At 40.5% G+C, this 24,696-nt stretch overlaps 2 protein-coding genes across 2 annotated transcripts in view; one reads left to right on the forward strand and one right to left on the reverse strand.

Moving 5' to 3' along the window:
• dhrs11a (dehydrogenase/reductase 11a) overlaps positions 1–2,754 on the forward strand; it is a 32,646-nt gene extending 29,892 nt beyond the window's left edge. The window contains exons 5-7 of the mRNA XM_061248573.1: positions 992–1,084; positions 1,203–1,268; positions 1,762–2,754. Of these exons, the coding sequence (XP_061104557.1) occupies positions 992–1,084; positions 1,203–1,268; positions 1,762–1,803 (201 nt within the window). The 3' untranslated portion in view covers positions 1,804–2,754. The remainder of the gene's footprint in view (positions 1–991; positions 1,085–1,202; positions 1,269–1,761) is intronic.
• Positions 2,755–4,672: 1,918 nt separating this feature from the next.
• Positions 4,673–20,853, reverse strand: si:ch211-283g2.1 (sodium- and chloride-dependent GABA transporter ine). The gene is made up of 13 exons (XM_061249405.1): positions 20,727–20,853; positions 16,081–16,215; positions 15,737–15,941; positions 15,192–15,324; positions 14,855–14,989; positions 11,762–11,865; positions 11,279–11,403; positions 7,957–8,069; positions 6,678–6,818; positions 5,894–5,993; positions 5,702–5,802; positions 5,308–5,475; positions 4,673–4,827 (listed from the first exon to the last, which is right to left on the reverse strand). Exons 1-13 carry the CDS (start codon positions 20,851–20,853, stop codon positions 4,678–4,680), a joined length of 1,737 nt encoding a protein of 578 aa, XP_061105389.1. The 3' UTR covers positions 4,673–4,677.
• Positions 20,854–24,696: the final 3,843 nt, after the last annotated feature.

Raw genomic sequence — 24,696 nt, forward strand, 5'->3', positions numbered from 1 at the left:
ACAACACAGTAAGAGCTTCTACACCAACCTGAGTCACACACACCACAGTAAGAGCTTCTACACCAACCTGAGTCATATACACACCACAGTAAGAGCTTCTACACCAACCTGAGTCACATACACACCACAGTAAGAGCTTCTACACCAACCTGAGTAACACACCACAGTAAGAACTTCTACACCAACCTGAGTCACATACACACCACAGTAAGAGCTTCTATACCAACCTGAGTCACGTACACACCACAGTAAGAGCTTCTACACCAACCTGAGTCTCACACACACCACAGTAAGACCTTATACACCAACCTGAGTCTCACACACACCATAGTAAGAGCTTCTACACCAACCTGAGTCACATACACCACAGTAAGAGCTTCTACACCAACCTGAGTCTCACACACACCACAGTAAGAGTTTATACACCAACCTGGGTCACACACACCACAGTAAGAGCTTCTACGCCAACCTGAGTCACATACACACCACAGTAAGAGCTTCTACGCCAACCTGAGTCACATACACACCACAGTAAGAGCTTCTACACCAACCTGAGTCACATACACACCACAGTAAGAGCTTCTAGACACCATCCTGAGTCACACACAACACAGTAAGAGCTTCTACACCAATCTGAGTCACACAACACAGTAAGAGCTTCTCCACCAACCTGAGTCACACACAACACAGTAAGAGCTTCTACACCAACCTGAGTCACACACACCACAGTAAGAGCTTCTGCACACCAACCTGAGTCACACGCACCACAGTAAGAGCTTCTACACCCAACCTGAGTCACACACACACACACCACAGTAAGAGCTTTCACACACCTCCATTCCCTGAAACTCTGTTTACATCCCAATGGATAGAGGGTGGGATCCAAAATTGTCTAAAGTGTTATTTATTTTCGACTTTGCTTTCATGTTAATGGGTATAAATTGGTATCTTTCAAGAAGAACGGTATTTTCACACTTTACTTTTCCCACAGAGTATATCCCCAGGAATAGTGGAAACTGAGTTTGCATTCCGGCATCATAACAGTGACCCAGAGAAGGCAGCTGCTACGTATGAGAGTATAAAGGTGAGGGCGGGGGCTGATTGGATCGGACATTGACTTCACATAATGAGGCTTTGGACTTCCTAAGCTATTGGCACATTTTGTATACCAAAATACAGTGTGTATATTTTTTCCCCTTCAGTGTTTGAAAGCAGAAGACATAGCCAGTGCTGTCACGTATGTCCTTAGTGCCCCTCCACATGTTCAGGTAAGCCATGCACCTGGGTTTCACACAGTCTTCTTTTAGGCTCTTATTCGTAGCCAAAGTCATTTCTGTCTAAGTCTCTTATATTGACCAATGATTTTGTTACCTGGGTCCAGGGAGATATTTGTGTAACCTTTCATCACATTTCTTCAGTAGTATGAAAGCTCAGCCCATCTCTAAAGATGATAAGCTTTGCTTTTGTATGTCCTTGTATTTGCTAGAACATGTATTCCTCTCATTTTGGCAGTTCCTTTCCTTTGAGCTGAAAGTGCAGTGTGTTACTTTTGTGACAGACTGGTGCGTACCAGTTAAAGTGTACTTTCAGACAGGAAATGGTGACCCAATCCTTTTCTTACGAACATCCACTGGAGGAAAGGAATATTCCAAATGAAATTCCATTCAAAGACAAGTATTTTTCAAAGAAATCGGCCCCAGAGCAGTCTTTGAAAAATGTTGTTCTTCTGTTTTTTAAAACATCTTTTTCCCTCGTGCCCAGATTGGAGACGTGCAGATGAGGCCAGTAGAGCAGGTGTCATAGCAACCGAGCAGGAAGCAGCTGGTGCCGCAGATAGAGCCAGCAGCCTTGGTGACTCCCTAGCGACCTCTGCTGGGCAAAACTAGTTTTAACCTGGATCAGAAGGATCAGATTTGGAGTTTGGGTGGTACAAAAAAGCCTCATTCAGCACAGTTGGGAGTCTGTGGTTGGTCTCTTGTATGACGTTGGGGTCACTTATTTGAACTACAGAGTAATTTGGAGTGCTGCAGGAATAGATCATGACAGATTATTGGTGGGCTTCTTTTTTTTTTTTTTTCTTAAGCCTTTCTTTAAAAAGTTAAATAAATGCCTGCGTAAGGAGTACGAAACTGGTGTGCAGCACTCCTGAGCTATGCGGTCACATGCACACCCATTATTACAGTGGGAAAGTTTGCCATCGGTTGCACATATATTTTGTTCTTTTTTGTTTCGCTTGTTTTCTTGTCGTATTACATACATGTTTAAAAATATAAATAAAAGTAAACATTGCTGTTAATGATTACTATTATTTTATTATTTTTTATAAATATATTAGCTCTTTATATTTAGATCTTTGATTGTAGTTTGATGTGGTTTTATACCATAACCATAGGGAAAGGATCCATTTTCATTCCAAAGTCTGTTTTTGTGCAGGGCGTTCAATTAGTCTTTCATGACCATGCACTGGTCTCACACATCCCATGGAATTCCTCTGTCAGTCTGTTAGCCATGGTTTAGGCGAAGGTTTGAGAGCATTTCTGAACTCCCTTTGCCTTCTTATGGTCCACGCCCCCCTCCACTCCATACCAACCATATAACAGAAATCAGTTTGCACTTTGGAACCTGCTGAAAAACCACTAATGTCTTTAGACAATGTTTCTAACTGAGAAGTGGGCACGTGTATAATTAAAAGTACTACTCATGAGTGTGTACTGTAATCATAGGTATTCTCAATAAAAGTACATTTTATTGCTGCTTTGCCGCAGGCAGTTTCTTGCTTTCGGAGTCCTTCCTTAATGTCCAAGCTGTCAAGGAGAAGAACGGCGCTTTATGAACAGCGTACGTACTCTCCAAAGGCAAGCAGCCGTTAGCTTTGTGTGGAGTGTACTATCTCAGGTTGAAGACTGCATTGCGTACAATTCATCTGGCCCATCTCTGGATGGACAGATTCTTACACTGGGCACAAGGCCCAGTCCAGTGTGTATACATATCTTTGCTGCCACCAGTTACCCAATCAGCTAATTAGCCATAGGCACCATGACCAATTCACTTGTAAATGAGACCACAATAAAAGACATTTATCACCTGCTATTTCTATCACAGAATGTGAAAAAATTTCAGATTATGTAAATGATTGTGGTAATTAGATAGTTTATAGCAGAAGTTGGTTTGAAATCCAGAAACAGATATGGCCCACCTTGCCCATCTCTGTTCTATGTGATTCCACCTCTAAGCCTGTCAACCATTGATAATAAAAGGACACATTTCTTATGAGCATATGACCCAACATGTGAGGACGACTTTAAATAGCACCCATATTGTTCTCAGTATCACTGGCTAAGGGACTGCAACACGTGATGATAAAACACTTTACGACAAAACCTTACTGGCAATGCTTGCAGCTCCATGCTTCAAGAGTGGTAGGTCATGTTTCATAATAAATAAGATTGGGCATCTCCTTTTAATTATGTTTGCACACGCAACAATGGTGGTAAAGAATCCAGGCAGTTAGCTATACTCGGACAGACAACCCACTGCATGTACATACAAAGTATAACTGCTATATTATGAACATATCTGTATTGTATAACTGCACGGCCGTATTGTGTAAAGGTTTCTTTGAAATGACCAATAACAAAACAAATAACAAATATCACTCATTCCTCATTTTATAAAAGGGTCATTTGATCCAAACCGAACTCAAAGATTAGTATTTGAATTGTATTTAAAATATGAAATGTATTTCATATTTATTAACAGGATAAGTCCCTTGTTTCGAGGCAGTCCTATGTAGTTACATTTGAATAGGCAGGACAATTAACCACATGGGTGGTTTCAGGGTTTGGCTGCATCTGAAGTACAGACCAGTCCATATGAACCAGGTTAACCCCATATTATGTTAAGAGGCTGACAGGCTTCAGTCCGTTACAGTTGCACACCGTAGACCGGGGTTCGATTCCCAGTCCTGTCAAAGCCGAGTTTGGCTTGTACTTGTGGAACAGCCGAGAGAGCGATTCGGCAGGGGTTAGTAGGATTGCAGCGCACAATAGTGATACGGATTGAAGAACATGTCGTTCTCAAGATCGCTAGATACATCTGGGCCGCCGAGGAATGGGGTCGTTAACGGTGTATCCTCAGATAACATCGATAATTGGAATAGATAGGGTACAATTACTACCAAATTGGGAAGACACAAAATAACTAAATAAGTAAATGCAATAGAAATATTTTGACACTTTGTGTCTCTCCTCCTTATCTCCTCTCAAATTACTAGCCAAATTACTATCCAAAAATAGGAAAAATCTGTGCAAAACATGTAATTTTAAGGTACAGTAAGTGAAAGTTACTGCACGGGGAGGTGCCAACACAAAAATCCACAAAGAAACCTGAGACAAAAATAACAATGGTTGTATATTTTCTTACATTTTATACAGTTACAAAGGTTACAAATAGCCCCACACAACACACAGTTGGTACATGACTTTTGAAAACAAACATTATTGCATATCTACTATTTAATTCCACCAAATGAGAACCACACAGTATCAAGATGGAAAAAAAGTTTAACCAGTTTTTAAACACAATGGGGTCAAATTGATACCAAATATAATATGGTAAAAGTGGTGTCCATAGAAGAGGTTCTTGTGTAGACACAGATTCCATCAAGGTGTGATGATTTCAGAGATAGGTCTGAACTGGACACTTCTCTGATAGTGGCACAGTGGTCACAACTGTATTGTCCAAGTATATGTTGTTCATCCCTTCAAAATTATCAGGGTGTTTTGAAGTCTTATCAAGTGCAAATGGGGAGATGGATTTATGTAGTTTCTGCAAAGTGAAAAGAAAATCAGCACACTTATTACCAGCATATGCAAGAAAAAGCAAGTGTCAAAAAATGTATTCCTCCCCCCACCAATCACATGGTAAATGGTTGGGATTTATATAGAGCCTTTATCCAAAGCGCTGTACAATTGATGCTTCTCATTCACCCATTCATACACACACTCACACACTGACACACTGACAGCGATTGGCTGCCATGCAAGGTACCAACCAGCTCGTCAGGAGCATTTAGGGGTTAGGTGTCTTGCTCAGGGACACTTCGACACAGCCCGGGTGGGGGATCGAACCGGCAACCCTCCGACTGCCAGACGACTGCTCTTACTGCCTGAGCCATGCATTAATATGCACATGATTATCTATTTTCCTTGCCTACTTAATGGTAATACATGCAGTCTTCATCAGGCATGAAGACTGAATAAACCACTGCAGATTTAAGGTCCAGGTTTTTGGAAAAGAGAAAGGTACCTCTGTGAAGGAACCAGGCAGGACCCACAGCGTGTGAATGGCCGCAAGAGGGATCCAGATGATGGATGCCATGGCAATAAACCAACCAATCCCTTGAGCCCATGTAGGGTAGACATAGCTCCCATAGGTGGCTGGTCTGAACTGAATGACGGAGAACACTAGGATTACCTGTGGATGACAGACCAAGCCCACGATTAACACCCTGCTGTCTGCCAGTCCCACTGTGCTCCAAAAAGAGTGTGCTCCCTGCTCAACCTGGGTCAAATGCATAATTGTTTTAGATTCAAACATATTTCCGTGCTCAACTGATCATGCCTGCTGCAACTGAGCCAACCAAGAAGACTAGAAGGCAGGGCTTCCACTCGTTTTGAGTAATACTAGGCTACGAGCTCACCAAGACTAATACAGGAGAGATCACCATCCAGCACGCTGTGAAGAAGATGCTTGGCTTCTTTCCTGTCATCTCCTCAATGTTTTGAGAGAGTCGTTTTACTCCTGCAGGGGGTAAAAACCCTGGCTGGTCATAGGTCATCCGGAAATGTGACATCTCTCTTGTCAGTTCTGTGGGGTTGTGCTCTTTACTTACCATATATCCAACAAATAGCCACCACTTCAAAAAAGGCAAGAAACAATATGGACACGATGGCTGTGTAGTGATCCATAAGCTGGAACACGTAGATCCCCACCTGGTCACAGAAAGTACAGCTAACCAACAGTATTCAATGTACACGATATGTAAACAAAGAGAACAGGTGCCTGCCATGTACTGAAAAGTTTTACGCAGTCTCAGAAATAAAGTGGCAGTGGAGCTACATTTTTGTTCTTCAAATTTCCCCAAATGTACCCTGGTTGTACAGCAATGTTCTCTTTGGGTACATTTTGCGAGCAAACAATGTACAGGTTAGTTATACATTGCTGGCTAGGCGTACAATGTTATGCACTTATAGATTACCGCCCCAGTGACAAGCATTTGTACCTTTCTGATGTTTTCCACAAACTATAATAGATTTCAAACTCCAGTTCAATATGCCCATGTTCTCTATAAGTAAATGTAGGGTGTTCAAGATAGCAGTAGGTGGAATATTTGCCACATCAGTAGAAGGAAATGAGACCACTCTCAAAACTGCTGTGTCAAAACACACAAGGCATTCTTTATCACACCTCCATATCTAGTAAAAGATACAACACATGTTGTGTTCCTTTCAACACACTCTGTTAAAAAAGTCTCCATTTGTAAGACATAAATCATATATTTGCAACACAAAAGTAGTAACTCGAAAGTGTGTTCAATATCAAGACATCTTTTTTGAGAGTGTTTGATTTAATTCAACTTCAATTACTTATTTGATCACTCTGGCTCTGTTTCTTACCTGCATCACATGAGGGATTCCAAGGAGCAAAGCTGCACAGCAGACAGCCAGGACGACAAATTCTTTGTGCTTCAGATACCTTAGGATAGCACCTCCAGAGGCATCCATGAAACTGGTCACCATCACCTCCACCATGGCAAACTGCAGGATGGTGTAAGGACTGAAAACTATGCATCCTTCCATGTATAGCCGCCAGTCATGTTCCTAAAGGGGAACTGCACCCTACATTGCTGATGGGAAATTGATCTGATATTAGATCCGATAATAAAAAATATGGCTCAATATGGTTCAATAAATGGTGAGTCCAACCTACAATGCAGTCCGCAAGTATTTGGACAGTGACATTTTTTTTTTTTTTCGCTCTGTATTCCAGCAAATAAACAATAACTATATATGGTTAAAGTACAGACTTTCATCCTACATCTCAAAGCTGAAAGTTTGCAGTTTTATTTACCTGTTTGAAGCACAGAGCGAGAACAACAAAAACTGTCCAAATACTTGCTGTATCTTTTTGCTCACACATTTAGCATCAATGGGGCAGCCACAATCAATCTAGTAGAAATGCATTGCTGAGTACATCATTTTTCTGAAGGGCACAACTAATAAGAACATACAAAAATGAGACAATGGCATTGTTTAACCTGTCAGCAGTTGAGGGATCAATAAAACACAAAAACAGTTGAGGGATCAATAAAACACAAAAACAGTTGAGGGATCAATAAAACACAAACACATAGCAGACACAAACACAAACACATTGGATTTGAAATGAAACAATAGACCCCCCCCCTCCTTTTTAGGGGACCAAAAGTAATTGGATGGTTGGCTTATCAGCTGCATCTGAATATTCAGGTGTATTCAATCGCTTCCTTAGAGCATGGATAAGAGCTTTCTTAAACCTGCACTGAGGAAGCAATTGAATACACTTGATTATTCAGAAGCAGCTGAGAAGCCAACCGTCCAATTACTCTTTTCCCCTAAAATGGAGTGGGGGGGGGGGCTATTGTTGCCTTGTGATGCTTCTTCTAACACCGCAACCACAAGCCTTGCACAGGCAGAGCAGGAGCAGAGGAGAGGAGACCCAATCATACACTTGCACAGAGAGCAAGCCCTGGGCACTCAAAGCAATGAATACTGCTATCTCCCAGTTGTGCACTGCCTCGGAGGGGCTGCCAGCCACAGTAAGCACTGGCACGGATTGGATTCAAGACCGTGGTGCTCGCTCATGTGCCTTGTGATTCTTGACCACCATCAAAGTCAGGCATAGGATGAAAGCTACCTGACTATCCAGACCCAGACAGAGGAGCATGAAGAAGAAGAGAAACGCCCAGAGGGGAGCCACCGGCATTGTCGCAAGGGCTTGTGGGTAAACCACAAACACGAGGCCTGGACCTGCACAAGAAATAAATTGTTCAGTGTAGATGCAAATTGCCTAAAATGTAAAAAACAAAAAGAATATAATGAATTAAAGGTTATTCAAAATGATGATAATAGTGATAGTATGATAGTAGTGTTATAAAGTAGTGTTAATTAGTTCAGGACAATACATTCATGGAATAACCTGCAGTACTATAGTATGTCAAAAAGAAATTGTTGCGGAATAATTATCAAACATTTATTGTATGTTTATACACTATACACTAAATGCAGTGTTTCCATAATTTGTGACAGTACTGTATCAGAGTTACATACAGTCCACTCCAAAGGTTTTGGAACAGCAAGGCCAATTCCTTTGTTTTTGTAATACACGGAATACATTTGTGGTTGAGATAAAAATATGAACAACGAGACAACAGAATTCAGCTTTCTTTGCAAGATTAGTTTGGACGTATTTCCCTGTAAGTGAGCAGACAGAATATTTTTGTGGACTTCTGAATTCATCCTACTGCTACCATCATGACTTACATCATCAGTAAAGATTAGTGAGCCCACTCCAGAAGCCGCCATGCAAGCCCAAGCTATGACACTTCCTCCACTGTGCTTCACAGATGAGTTTGTATGTTTTGAATCGTGAGCAGATCCATCACTTTGGTAGAAGTTAATGGTGGTCTCATCAGTCGATAACACTTTTTCGTAGCTCATTTCTGTACTTCCTTCCGAATTTTAATCTTGCCTTCCGATTACTACTGATAAGTGGTTTGCATCTTGTGGTATAGTCTCTATATTTCTGCTCTCAAAGTCTTCTTTAAATGGTTTGATTGAGATACCTTCTCCCCTGCACTGTTGAGGTTGTTTGTGATGTCACTAACTGATGTTTTGGCATTTTTCTTCACAGCTCTCACAATGTTTCTGTCATCAACTGTTGTTGTTTTCCTCAGTCGACCTGTTCAATGTCTGTTGCTCAGTACGCCAGTTCTTTCTTTTTCAGATCATTCCAAGTTGTAGTACAAGCAAGGCGCAAGAACCCAGGTTTTAGTTCCATTAAGAGAATCAAAACAGATTTTTTACTAACAGCAGTTTGTCTACTGACATGCTTACTAAATGAATGTATGTTCTCATAAAGAGGCCTGTTATTCAGCAGTTTCATGGTACAAAGGTTGTTGGGAAGGTGGCTGAATATAGAGCAGAGGGCATTGGGGAAGTAAACCTCTCCAAATCAGTGACGCACACACTATCACACAAAATCACAAAGTATATGTTGTAATATGTATATTGTAATGTAACTTTTTGTTTTCCAAGAATATTACTCTGGAGAGAACTACTGTTTACTGTATGTGGCTTATATGTTTATTCACGTTTGTATTTTTCAAAAATCAGTTCAGGACAGTGGCAGACTTAAATCCCATAAAAAACACCTGTGGTTTGCACTGAAGAGAGGGTCTATAAGCACAAACCCAAGGCTATCAGTGATCTTGAAAAGGTCAACATAGAACAAGAATCCCTCCAAATGTGTTCTCTAACCTTATCGCAAATTAAAGGAAAAGACTCACAGCTATCTTCTTTGCCAGGGGTGGTTGCACAATGTATTGAACCAGAGGTGCCAATAATGGGAAAAATGTAAGACTGGCTGATTTCATTGAATCATGAATAAAGCACACTACTTAAAATGGAATGTTGGAAAATTAAGTTTTTCAATAATGGTATTATTTTACTAATTTTAAAATACTGTACAGTATTTTGTGCATATTTATCAAGGGAGCCAATAATTCTGGGCATGACTGTATTGACATGATTTCCAATTTTCGCTTAACCTTTGTGTTGGTTTTCAGTGTTCATGTGAGTCTGTATACAAATGTTACATTAATGTGAAAACATACGCTCGACATGTGACAACATAACTTACCGTAAATCCTCAAATTGTGTCCGGGATTCTATTTGAAGCCGGGCCTCGGATAATAGCCGGGGACGTGGTCGATTCGGACAAATAAAGGCCGGCCCCCAAATACAAGCCGGGGTAATATTGCCTACCAGTAGGGCTATCAGTCCATGAGCACTAGAAGACATTGTTTCAATTTAACTCAATGAAATAAATGAGCTCTTCTTAATATTTTATATTGTTGGTTGGTTTAATACTGTTGCCAATGAAAAGTCGTTGTCCTACACCATGGGTCTCCAACACGTTGCTCTCAAGCTACCAGTCGCTTGCCACCCCCTTCTGAGTAGCTTGCCAAAAGCAGAAGCAGTATACATTTAAACACAATTGTTGCCGCGAGGCATTCCAGCCTACGAATTTAAGAAAAAGTAAATCAGGCAAAATTAAAAATTAACTCAATTTAGGCTACTTGGCTACGCAATAAGGTTTCCATGTATTTACAGCACAGCGCACGTTCAATGAATGAATGAAAGCGGCTGCCTTGACTCGCAATAAACAGACGAGTGGAAATCCCAACACTCTTTCAACTACATAAAACTTAACAGTGAACCATCAAATACCCCCCAGATTTCAGTGCCCATCAGTCCCAACATTTAGCAATAGAATCAAACAGTCCAAAAGTAAATTAAATCCCAACCAAAGCGAAAATCTTTTGATAGCCTACCGGTATGCTGCTCCAAACGAAACGCAGGTCTCACAATAAAACGCACTTTAGGAAAAAAAGATGTTATCTACACTAATTTGTTATTGTTCATGAAGGCGTGTCTGGCAAGTTGTTATTTTATGAAGACGCATCGGTTTTGGCTTTCATTAATGGTTTAGCTACTCAAGTTGCGTTTCTGAACGGTTACAGGAAGTGTTGAACAGTGTTGGCCCACTTTAAGAGTAGCCTTTTACTTTATTTCTAAGAATAAAATTCTACAACAGAAGCCTAATAAGAAATAAAGGCCTGCCTCAAATACAAGCCTGCCCCAAATAAAGGCCTGTGCTTTGTGCAGCCTAAGTAAATAAAAGACCCCAGCCACAATTTGAGGATTTACGGTAATGTAAAATAACATGTGTAACACCGAAAATGAACATGCATGCTCCACATGAGACAACGCAAAAAAATGACTACGTGATACAACATGGTACACATTTGGTACACGTGTGAACCACATGTAATCACATGGAAATGTATTTTCTGTAAGGGCTATTCAGTCATCTCTGTAACCCACTTGGAAATGAACAGTGTCACTGACTGTCATTTCCTGTTGGAAGTTTGAATAAATCACAGGCAGTAACTTACCATCCACAGCAATGTCACTAACTGGAATGCTCTGTAGGTATGACATATAGCCAAATGCTGAGAAGACGACGAAGCCAGCCAAGATGCTGGTCAGTGAATTGACAATGCAGATGGTCAGAGTATCTCTGCAAGAGTAAGAGCAGAATCAATTGAGGAATTACCATGACGATTCTGTTCACCATGTAAAGGGTGTAAAGATGTAAAGTTGTTTACAAAAATGAGACAATGGCATTGTTTAATCTGTCAGCAGTTGAGGGATCAATAAAACAAATTTTAAGGACCATGGAGATATTTAGCAGGAAAGGTATTTACAGTGATTCATTTCAAGCTTTGCAGGGTATAAGAATCATACTCCAACGGTATTAGTACACCTCATCCCACACACACATTTGTGGATCATTGGCACTATGTATTGCAGTTATCTCCAATGGGAAAACCCTCTGGGCAAGACAGATTAAGAGAGTAAACATGTAATAAGCTCACTTTAGGATATTATTGTTGAAGGCATTGTAGCTGGACATGGCCACCAGCGAGCCAAAGCCAATGCTAAGGGAGTTGAAGATCTGAGCTGCAGCATTGACCCATACCTGAATGTTGAAGGCAGAGATACAAAATGTCCAGAAAATCGCTTAATTCATCTGATGTTTCTTTGCTAAGTGGATGCTTATCCAGGGTGACTTATCCAGCTTTCACTAAGGACCAGTGGTTCTTAACTCAAAAGTACCATGGAGGGCTATGTGTATGCTAACATTTGCTCCTGCCTCAGAGCTTGATTATATAATTGGGGGCCAAGCAGCGAAGCTGCATAGGCACACAGTATGTTTCTACCTTTTCTTATTACTATTCATCATCATCCTTTTCTTCTGGCTAGTATGTCTATGGCAGCCCCGAGAAAGTTTGGTACACTGATTGGAGTCCCCTCACCATGTCAGGTTCTGTGTTTTTCATTGTCTAGGTTTTGTCTAAGTTGTTAGCGTTTCCGTGTATTATTACCCTCTGTGCTTTCTGTAGTCTGTCTGTCTGTCATTCATTCCCATTCATTTGTTTCACCTGTTTTCACTTCCTTGTTATCATGCACACCTGATTGCTATTTCCCCTCATCATCCCTGTATATAAACCTGTCTGTTTTGTTAAGTCTCTGCCAGATTGTTATGTGTTCATTCCATACTCTCCAGCATTTATTTCTGACCGGTTTTGTTTTCGACCTCCGTCTCTGAATTTGGATCAAGCTGAGTTCAACGCACTGAGTGACGTCAATTTCCGCCATATTGGATATTATAAACTTGAGGCTCACAAGTCGTTCCGACCATAGATTGTATAAAAATGGTTCTGATTGGCCAGACACCTCCTTCTGAGTTTGTGCAACACATTGGAGCCAGAACTCATAATATCCATACACCGTTTACCTGTTCCACAGTATGTGGAACAAATTTTACAATAACAGCAGTATCTTCCCAGGCTTTTATCTTCCCTGACATTCCACTGCTTACCCCGATTTTACTCTGCAGTGTGTAGTTATACACCACATTTTACACATTTGTTTTTATTCCAGTCCTATGTGGCGCATAGTCTACGCAGTTTATGTAGCCTATATAAAAGTAGGCTTAGTTACAAATTATGTTTAGGTGTTAGTTTGGCACATTATTTTGGCACATCTCTTCATGTTTATCCACCAGAACAATCAGCTTTATTCTGTATCCAACAGGATGCTAGGATACATACCCAAGAGAATTTAGTATATTGAGTAAATCTAAGGAAGTTATACTCACCTTATACAATACTCTTGTTAGACCACATTTGGAGTACTGTGTGCAGTTCTGGGGACCGCACTATAAGACATATATAGAGATGCTAGAAAAGGTTCAGAGAAGGGCAACCAGATTGATTGCATGTATAAAATATAAGAGTAATGAGGATAGACTTAATATGTTAATCTCTTCATGCTTAGAAAAAGGAGACTTTTATTGTTGAGGCTTTTAAATTCATTAAAGGGATTAACAAAGTGAACTATATATGGTTCTTCAAGGTGAATTTGTTTAGCAGAACGAGAGGGCACAAATTCCACACAGATATTAGGAAGGTTCCGAACTTCTTCCATTTATGGATGATGGAGGCCACTGTGCTCATTGGGACCTTCAAAGCAGCAGAAATTTTTCTGTACCCTTCCCCAGATTTGTGCCTTGAGACAATCCTGTCTCAGAGGTCTACAGACAATTCCTTTGACTTCATGCTTGGCTTGTGCTCTGTCAACTGTGGGACCTTATATAGACAGGTGTGTGCCTTTCCAAATCATGTCCAATCAACTGAATTTACCACAGGTGGACTCCAATTAAGCTGTAGAAACATCTCAAGGTTGATCAGTGGAAACAGGATGCACCTGAGCTCAATTTTGAGCTTCATGGCAAAGGCTGTGAATACTTATGTACATGTGATTTCTTAGTTTTTTATTTTTAATAAATTTGCAAAAAAAAAAAAAAAAACTTCTTTCATGTTGTCATTATGGGGTGTTGTGTGTAGAATTTTGAGGAAAAAAATGAATTTATTCCATTTTGGTATAAGGCTGTAACATAACAAAATGTGGGAAAAGTGAAGCGCTGTGAATACTTTCGGGATTCACTGTATATTATGTTATGTTATGTTATAGTGTGTGGAACTTGAGAAAGAGTCTACAACAGGAAGGCTATATCTTGCCAGGCTTTAGTCTTCCCCACCTCTGATAATTAATTCACTGTTTACACGACAGAATAAAATGTGTTTTTGGCTTCTAATTCCATTAACAGAAGTTCAATCTCTGCTTCAGAGAAGCTTTTTTTCTTGAATCTATCTCTTTAATTAGCTCACATTCCAAGCTCCTCATATGGTATTTTAGGGACGTCAGTTTATGCAAATCACAAATTCTGAAGTATGATTACTTGGTATTTATCAACATAAACACGTGGATATGAAAGAATGCTGTATCTACGCGTTTGATAAATCTGGCGGAATTTCTTAGCTCGGTTCAGATCACACAAATTTGCACAGATTTCCGTAAATAATGATAAATGAGGCCCAAAGTATATAATGTGAAATGTATTATTTATGTTGTCTATATTCTTTGCTGCAATGGAGTTACATGCATATGGCTCAATGAGTAATTAGAATAAATTAAGGCAGCTTTAATTGTTTGCATTAGAAACTGGCATACACACAGCCCTCCGTGGCAATGAGTTTGAGGACCTCACTCTGGTCCTGGAGAGCTGCAGGGAGTGCTGGGCGCAGGGCACTTTAAGATCAGCAACCAATTCAGATCCAAGAAACCAGGTGTGGTGTGTTATCTGATCAATTAAAGCAGTTACTTACTAGATTAAGTGCTGATTAACAACAAAAGTCAGCAGACCCTGCAGCTCTCCAGGATGAGAAGTGAGGAACACTGCTTTAGACCCTATGCATACATACAGCTGGATGCACTGAGATCAATTTTGCTTAAACACCTTGTTCTAGCATGGGAATTCAGCATAGGTCTGGCAACAAGTGTACCTTACTAAACCTCGATACTACTGTACACAACACTCTGCTCCGCCCTTCTAATGCACCCACCTCCACCAACTTCAGTTTCTCCCAGTCAGGGATTATGAAGTATTGAACCCCAGTCATGGCTCCAGGCAGCTGCATGTTGTTAATCAGCAAGGCCACCAAGATGACGTATGGGAAGAGAGCTGTGAAATAAACAGCCTATACACGCACATGCACATGCATGCATGCACACAAGCATGGTAAAGAGACTGGTACCAAGATTACTTGTCCAAAGGTTTTGAAAAGGAAATTACTGAATATACTTCATTATATTCTACTGCACAGGTTACACATTATTTGCAGGGAACAAAAGAGTGCAACATTAGTCACTGACATATGGGCCGTGACATTTTCAGATCACCTTCCCAGTCGATTTGACTCCCTTGAAGACGCAGAGGTAGGCGAGGATCCAGGCCACCAGTAGCAGAAGACAGAGCTCCCAGCGCAAGGTCCCAGCCACCTCCACTCCACTTGTCTGGTCCAGCACTTTGTAGCTGCAAAACATTACCAGACCACTTCTCATCAGATCAGAATCCATCCAACTTTCTTTCTCCCCACCATAATGTGACAGCATGAGATAACCACTGTGTATACCACAGGTGTGCTATTTTGTGAATAAATGAAACCAAAGACGCTGTTGTGCTCAACACTAAAAGGCCTTTTACTTAGTGAATGGTAAAAGGCTGATTGTTAACTTTAAAATCTTCTTCAGCACAGTTTGGACTTTTGAGATTTTGAGGTTCGGTATATTGAGATTAGAGTTTCAATTGGACACTAGCATGAGCCCAGTGCACCCACATTTTCACATCGTGACTTCAGCTCCCTCTTCTCACAAGGAGTCTTGTGCTGTATGCCCAGTGCTTGTGTTATGGTCAGGGCCTGCAGGTACATTGCAGCACCACATACCTGAAGAACTGCTGGCTGGCAGTGCTGGAGTAGGAGCTGTTGGTTATGTGGTCAGTGCAGTTGGGCCTGTTCCAGGTGTTGTTGCAATTTTCCCAGGGCAACAGGCTCTGGAATGAGCTGAACAGGTAATACAGGGCCCAAGTGATGATGACATTGTAGTAAGTGCACATTATGAAGGAAATTGCCATCATGGCCAGGCCAACCCCTGAGGAGAAATCACAATGGCTCACAATACAATACTACAAACAAAAGTGGATTTCAACTACTTTTTCTGTTTTGAATTGTTTAGTTGATGTTAACAGGTAAACAACATTTGAAACTGTTTGCATGTAATGGTGAACTACCTTTTAGTAGAGGGCAAGCTTTAGCTAGTGCCTGAACAGGCCCTCTTCTGAGATACTGTCCCAGTGCCAGCTCCATATGCAGTAGTGGAATTCCCAAGACCAGCAACATGAGGAGGTATGGAACTAGGAATGCACCTAAGATAACAGAAGTGTTATATATAAATACAGATGGCACTCCACACTAAATTTACAGTTCATGGCTCTTCAAATGTCATACATTCACAGAGGAAGATGCACATCCATTGTATTGGCGCATGCCAGTAAAAAGATCTAAAACCAGAACATAAGACCAAGAGATATTAGATATTATGCTACGAAGAGATTTATACAAGTTCACCTGTGAGAATGCTCATAGGTAAAAACGAAATACACAAATAAATACTAGGTTACTTGGAATGCAATGGCAATGTGCGGGTATTCATTCCTTATTGTGGATTCTTCTCATATGATTCTTCATGACTGGCCACATCACTACATATTTATTACACAATTTATATTTTGGTCAAAGAAAAATTGATCCTAAGAAATAATTCCCAAATAATTTTTGCCCATCTTATAAGATAACAAGTTATAAGATGACAAGTCTGAACAATTAACTCAGTCATTAGTGGTGGATTGGACTTAATAAAGTGGGCACAACTTCTACAGTAAGCTACCTACCGAAATATCTGATGTCCTAATTTATATATTAATGCAAATTTCACTGAAAGATTGATTGTGTGGCGAATTGTCAAGGCCAAAGTACAGTACTTTAAGAGCATGTCCATGCACTACAATTATTGGACTTTCTTGTCAAACGTGATTCATTGTCAATGTTATTAAAACTTGAAAAACAGGAAAAAACTGGTTTGTTAAATTCATTTTGTTGCCGAAAAAACGGACGAGGTGCAGGAATGTAGGATGCGTTAGAGACTGAGGACGGCCATGATTATCTCATAACAACAGTGCACGTCATGGTCTGGGATATATTAGACAGTAAAGGAAACATTGGTTCTCGTAGTTCATGTGTTGAAATTAGGGTTGCTACACGTTCTGGTTTCCCCGGGATTATTCTCTTTTTTGAGCGACTACCCCGGAAAATGACTATTCATTCCCGGGACACGAATTATCCCGAGTTCCAAATAAAACCGGATTCTTCTACTGCTATTCTGTTTTTTCCTCTTTACGTGTAGACATCCAATCCCGTGTCTGTAAACAGGTAAAAATGAGTAAAACACAGCGACGATTGGCCATATGCCTATACTTCTTTTTAATTGGTGGTAGAAATACGAAAGTTTACCTTATCACCCAGCAACTGCTGCACGGGCTGTCACTCAGGCGCGTGCATTCACTTCAACGACGTCACCGTGGGGAAGTTCAGATAGCTGATAGCCTAGAGGTAATCGCCTAATACTTCCGAATTTTTATTTATTTATCTTGTCGGTTTTATAAAATGGGGGGAGAGACGGACGAGGAGGACGAGAGAACAAAATCAGACAAGCAACCAGCAGCAAAGAAAACACTAAAAAAAGCAATATACAACATACAACTCAGACTGGGCAAAAAGAGAGCACTTTTCGGAATGGATAAGGCCAACCCAACTGTTAACAGTAGTATATTTGCAAATATGGTTTAACGGCCCGCTTCGCGCGTCAAATGTCCCGGTTTTTCGCAAATGTGGCAACCCGAGTTGAAATGGGCAGGTGTAAAGACCTGAATGACTTTGACAAGGATCAAATGTTATAGCCAGATGACTGGGTCTAAGTGTTCTTGCTGCGAATGGGGCTGAGTAGCAGCAGACTGGTCAGAGTGCCCATGCTATTCCCTGTCCATCGTTGAACGTGGTGGTAGGGTGCCTGGTCTGATGAGTCCCGTTTTCTTTTACATCAAGTGGGCATCTGGATATGTGTATCAGGTACACCCCTTAATGGCAACAGTATTCCCTGATGGCAGTGGCCTCTTTTTGCAGGATATGTGCCCTGCCACACCGCAGAAATTTGTCATGAATGGTTTGAGTTCAAGGTATTCCCCTGGTCTCCAAATTCCCCAGATCTCAATCCGATCAAGCATCTTTGGGATGTGCTGAAGCAAAAAGTCTGATCTATGGCGGCGGCTCCTTGCAACTTGCAAAACTTACAGGATCTGCTGCTAACAACTTACTGCCAGATACCACAGAGCACATTCAGAGATTTTGTAGATTCCATGCCTCGGTGGGTCAGAGCTGTTTTGGTGGCAGAGGACCAACAGCATATTAGGCGGGTGGTCATAATGTTTTATGTTTCAGTGTATACTTATGGGGCTGAACATGGGGTGGAAGATGCAACCTCCACATTGTTGAATATGGAAGTAAAAAATATGCATGCCAGACCACTCTTTATAGATGTGTCATCTGCTTTTAATAATAAAGCCTCATATTTTAGCTAGTAAACTCATTCAGAACTTTTAAAGTGACTGTAAATCTGTGAATGGCTGCAAACTATATTGAATGACATTATTATGGTATGTTTTAAGCATCAGCAAAATTTGAGAAATCTAATAAATTGTAATATCACATATCAATCTAAACATTTCCATCTATTCCTATGCAGGGATTAAATGGGTGGATTCAATTTATTATCAGACAGATTATCAGAATAGCTCAGAGTCCATGATGACATCAATAATTCCCTGACCTATAGGCCAATATATGTTTTAGTCTCATTACTTATCTCCTCCCATAGTTTCATGAGATTTGAGTATAGAGATTTGTTGGCCAACAATAATATCCAGGGTCCAAATCCCAGTTGAGGGGCCTTTCTAAGTGGAGTTTGCATCTTGCCATCTTAATCCCTCTACTGACTTTACCCCTCTCGAAGTCTACCTCCTTCTTCAATAATTTACTTTTGGGTAGTACATTTGTGGGGGGAGGTAGGGCGGGGAGTCAGTCCAGGCTGTACAATCCTAACATTGTTTCAACACAGAAGTTTGGTCTAACTTGAAATTTGTGTTATTATACTTATTTACACTACTTTGAATAGATATTTGGTGGATGTGTATTGGTTACATCCCGATGTGATAATTTATGGTTATTTCAGAATTTTCCACTTTACAGTCACTTTAACAGTGTCAATGACAAAGCCATATAAATACAGCGATAACACAGATTCATTATGGTTAATTTCTGTGCAGTTTATGGTTGCTCAAATTGAGCTGATCGGGAGATAAACAAGTCAAGGGTGTGCTTAGTCATTGCTCCTACTTTACATTATCACAAAACCACGACAATTCTTCACGCATGCGGTCCAGTCAAGGTTAAGTAACCTAAGCTAGCTGCTCTCAGAAATCCTATTCAAACTGTTTATATCTTTGATTATTTTTCATTCTTTTCTCTAGTTCTTATAAGTTATATTATTAATCTTGTATAGTTTTCATTTCAGTTTGCATGTTTTGCAACTTAATTTTTTTAATTAAGCTTTAAATTTAAACTTAAAAAAGTTACCAGCTCAGTGGCCATTGGTTTAGTGATTAGCCAGCTAGCCAGCTCCAGGCTAACTATACCTGATTTGTTGCTAGTAAGTGGAGTTGGCTTGTTGGGTATACAATCATTTTACAGAAAGCTAACACGATTAATTTTATTTAGCAAGCTAGGTAAATCTTTCAGCGTGGATAGGTGGTTCATTAAAAAACAGGCACCCTCACCAATGAGGCTGTCTTTTAATTTGGTTTGATTACACCATACTTTATCCTAGCTAACTATCAATTGCATTCTAGGATTTCTACATTCCCTTACACACACACACACAAACACACACACACACACACACACACAAATAGTAAATGGTAAAAAATATATTAAAATTAAAAATAATAATAAAAATGTGTCATTGCATCTGCTAATCATTGGGCCTAGACATTATTCTATTTTAGGCAGAACTATCATAGTTCATCATACAAATGTTAATCATACAGGCACTGCTGCCTGTTCATTCTAATCTGTTGTAGCCTCTCTGAAGATCCAAACCAAAATTTTCTCATAAATTTACATACTAATGCTCATCATAAAATCTAAATCTAAATATTACAGTGTCATTTTTTGTTCATTTTTTTTTCACAGGGTAATGGTCCCGGACCCCCTTACAAAAATTAAAATTGTGTCCCTTTTGTCCCCCCATTATCAAAATGTAACTACGCCCTTGTTTACATACCCTATATAGGAAAAGCTACATTTTTGTTGTTGTCCACCCAAATAATCCAAATGCCCACCCAAAGATGACATCCTAGTAGCATCTCTGTTTTATACTCTTAGCATCAAGAACAAGGCTTCAAATGGCATTGTCAGCCAGTGTGTGGACGTAAATGGAGTCAAACAGAGAAGTTTGTCTAATCTGTGTGAAAGAGTAGTCCTGCAGAAAGCTCAGGTCATCATCTCAAACTCTAGCAATCCGTTGCATTCAGTTAATTCCTTCTTGTTCACATTAGGTTAAAGTGCAATCAATACAAACACTCATTTAGTCAAACTGCAATCTAATTAACAGAGATCTTTGAGACCTTTGGGGAACACTTCATCTCTCTGCATGCCTGCCTTTGTGTTATCTTCTGTGTCATGGGTTTATAGACAAGGATAGTGTTGAAATGAAAACTGACAAAAAGTGCCGGTATAAATAAAAAAGATTAAATTATTGTCTTACCTCCACCACTCCTGTAGCACAGATATGGGAATCTCCACACATTTCCCAGACCAACAACATTGCCAATTGCAGCCAAAGTAAACTCTATCTGCCTGCTCCAAGTTGGCCTGTTCACTTCTTGCTCCATGTTTTAGATGTTCTGTGTCAAGCCCTGAGCACACAATGGAGGTGGCTTCTCTAGTGACGTAAAAGTAAATCTGTTAATCTTTTCTACGGCCAATAATGATTAGCAGAGATGAGGATAATGAGGCCCACAAAAGAGGCAATGCTTATATTGCAAAAGGCCAAAGTTCAAATCCATATTCCTTTAAGATAAAAAAAAAGTTGAGAAAAGAGATGGCATTTCTTGTAGAATGCTGTTGCAGTTGATGAGCAGGAAACAAATTCTGTTTGTTTTAGCTGATAACCCTATTCTTTTTGGATACGAATATAATTATTGAAAACACTGAAAGCTTGGTTGAATGATTGCTGCCATTCAGGAATGAGTGGCCCGCGTTGGAGTTTGTGTGTCGGTGACGAGAAGACGGCTGAGTTGTATGAACCGGGAGGTAATTTTTGCTCATGCTAAAAATACCTTTGAATTGCATACCATATCTCCCTCAAGGTTACAAACCAATAATGTGCTTTAAAAAATAATAATAATAATAGTTTGGCAGTAGAGCAAATGACTGACATATTAATGTTGTAAGAGGCGGGTGAATAAAAAAAAGTTGCTTCTATTATCTGTATATTCCTCTGTTTGTAATTGTGCTTTGCAAAGGTTTCTGACAAACAATTTGTTTTTGACGATCTATGACATTGGCCTGCTTTGAACTAGGTTTGATCTATCACATTCAATGTTGTGATTACCTTACTGTACGTCAGCTGAAGGTAGCTAGAAAGCACAAGTGATGCACAAAAAAGTAAAAAGGAGGAACTGTTAAACTCGGCAAAACTACCAAAGGTTTTTTTTAACTAGCAACTGCATTTGGCAATGTGGGGACTGCCTTGAGTCTCAATTTCACCCTACTAGTGACTGCCGCTACAGCCAAATGCTCGTTCTCAGCACTAAAAACTTATCAAGAACTGCATTTGGAGCAGAATGGGACAACAGATACTAAGTGGGTTATCAATACTTTCAATTGAAAATGACAGAGCCAGGAATTTGGACCTGTAGAGCTTGGTGGATGATTTTGCGGGGCGCTGGATGTCTTTTTAAATGAGTGCACTGGATATCTTATTAAATGAGAGAACTGGATTTTTTGCTTTTGACCGTTAAGCCATTATTAGTCAAAAAGAGTTATGTAATATTGTGATGTTGTCTCCTGTCTGTTAGTAACATTACTGCTGTAGTGGCCAAAATGTCTACTGAGGTCTTAAACTTTCTTTCATATGTTCTGCATTCATTAACCGCTTCAATACAGGAAAAACGAGTCTACGCGTGTATGCAGTTTACGACGGTTTAAACTATTTGTTGCTCCTGTCTTTATTGCAGAACGGACTGCCCAGGGAAAGTTACAATGCACATCTTTTACTGACCTACGGAAGCCTAAATAACTAAAAGGCAAACAATAAACAGTCTACTGCCTGAAAGTCTATAATTCTAATTCAATTATTATAATCTATGCACTGTAATCTGTATAATATTAATAATATTAACAGGTAAGTAAATTAAATATGTACATACATTTGCAAAAATAAAACAACTATTCGAATACATTTAAATTTAATCCACAACAGGGAAAATGGCACTAACAACTGCTATCTGTTCAGAGGTGGTTCTGAATGGCTGGTACATGTGCGCTGCATGTGTATGTGTGGGTAATGCTATTGAAGGGGGGCCTGGAGTATAATTTGCACCGGGGCCTGATGGGTCCTCTATGGTCCTTCTAATAAAGACATCTGTTCTGGGTTGCGATTGGTTTTTCTGTCATCGTGCCTGAATTGGACCCAGCAATCCTGATGACCACCCATGAAGCTCTCTGGTTCCAGGGTCTGAAATTGGCCCAACACGAGTCTGACATTCAAGTCATCGGCCAGACCATCCAGTCTCTGTCTGACCAAATGTCAAAATGTTCAAAAGTCACCTATGTGATTACATTGTTGGCTGTAAAGGAAGATGAGTGGGGAACAGGCTTTTGGGACTCTGGGGATCCTGAATGTGAAGACTTCCATTCACCCAAATGAAGAAAGTCTTTGACCAGTCAGCTGTGGGTGGATTCCTGGGTGGATTCCCGGTTGTGAGCATGACGGACCTTGAGCCAGTCTTCACCCCTCACTCAGGTGAACAGCCCCTGGTCACTCCGTCAGCACTAGAACCGATGCAAGTCAACCACACCTGTTTGTCTACACGGGAGAGACAAAGAAGAAATTCTGAGCAACTGTGTCTTTACTGCGCTGGACCTGTCACGTTTCAGGTCTGTTTTGCCATGTTTTATGTTTATTCATTTTGTCTTAGTCTCGTAATTGTCTTATCATGTATTATGTTAGTCTAGGTTCATCATGTTGTTTAGTTTGTTTCTTGTTACAATTTATTTTCTCGTCATGTCTAGTTATGTTTCGTTACGATTATATTACCTTGTTATGTTGAGTGGTTATTGTCTTAGTTTCGTTTTGTGTTATGTTTTATGTTTATTGTTACGTAGACTGGTTACTGTTTAAACATACACTTTTACATGTCTTGCCGCAAATCTTGTGTTCCGCCTTTCTCTCTCTCTCTTTCTGTCATTCACACCCTAATTGTTTCTATTTGTCGATTTACTAAAACTACTAACGCTAGATCAGGATTGGGTAGAACTAACAAACTAATCATGTGTTCATGTTACCTTACGTTTCTCGTGCATGTCATTTACTAATTTACTAATGCTAGGGCAGGATAGGTTTATTACTAACGATTACTAATTACCTTGTTAGAATTGTCATCCATCGCACCTGTTTTCTATTTCCTTGCTGCACTCAAACTAATTGTCTACACCTGTCTACACCTGCATTTATATCCCAGTCGCGCTACTGTTTGTTGCGAAATTGTCTGCCTCTTGTTTTCAACGCAACTCTTGAGCATTATTACTGATTGATTCACGTTACGATCCAAGCCTGTTTTACCGACCATTGTTTATTGATTTCTGTTTCATTGACCATCGTTTGTTTTTTGACCACGTCTTCGCCTACCGTTTTTGTACCTTTGCCTCGCTAATTGTTTCATGGTTTCGACTTCCGCATCGCCCTCGACTATGACTCTGCCTGCCGTCCGCCTGTACTTCTGCCCCGCTGACAGCTCTCCTGCTACCGGACCTTCCTGCACGTCTACCGACTACGAGTTTGCCTCTTCCCTCGGCACTGTGCTTTTTGTTTGTTTATTGTTTGTTTGGCTGGATCTACGTGTATGGACTTTGCTTGTTTTGACTACGCTCCTGGGATTCGTCCCGAATAAAGCCCTGACGGGACTTTATCTAACCATTGTTTCTGAGTCGTGCATTTTGGGTCCAACCCCCACGCACCCATCTCAGGACCAGGACATTACTTTGCTGACTGTCCACTAAAAGGAAACGCCCATCAGTAAGTGACGAGGTTCTGACGGCCACCTCCTTAGATTCAACCTCCTCTACCTCTTGCTCAATCCTGCATGCTGTGGTGTCCTGGAAGGGAGCCCAGCAGCAGGTACAGTTTCTAATCAACTCTGGAGCTGATGCCAACTTCATGTGCCCTACCTTGATCAGCTAGTTGAAGAATCCCACTTCTCGTCTGGCGATGGCTCCCAGGAGACTGCACCTGAAACTATGGCCATGGAAAAATACAGTGGTGAGTCTCTAGCTTCCATTCTGAATCGCTCCTTGTCTTCCTCCACCGGAAAAGAAGGACAAGTCCCTTCGACCCTGCATCGATTATCAAGGCCTTAACGACATCAAGGTCAAGAACCGCTACCCACTGTCACTCATCTCCTCTGTATTCTCCACTCTCCAGAAAAGCAAGGTTTACCAACTGGTGCGAATCA

The sequence above is a fragment of the Conger conger genome, chromosome 7, assembly GCF_963514075.1.
Source record: "Conger conger chromosome 7, fConCon1.1, whole genome shotgun sequence".
Classification (NCBI taxonomy): Eukaryota; Metazoa; Chordata; class Actinopteri; order Anguilliformes; family Congridae; genus Conger; species Conger conger.

What these genes read in the sequence shown, in the direction of transcription:
- si:ch211-283g2.1 (XM_061249405.1), bottom strand. Translation starts at nt 20,853, where the DNA reads ATGGAGCAAGAAGTGAACAGGCCAACTTGGAGCAGGCAGATAGAGTTT. An exon ending in TTCAACAATAATATCCTAAA is followed by an intron (nt 11,404 to 11,761) that starts GTGAGCTTATTA and finishes TTACTCTTGCAG; the next exon opens with AGATACTCTGACCATCTGCA. An exon ending in TCTCTCCTGTATTAGTCTTG is followed by an intron (nt 5,476 to 5,701) that starts GTGAGCTCGTAG and finishes TGTCATCCACAG; the next exon opens with GTAATCCTAGTGTTCTCCGT.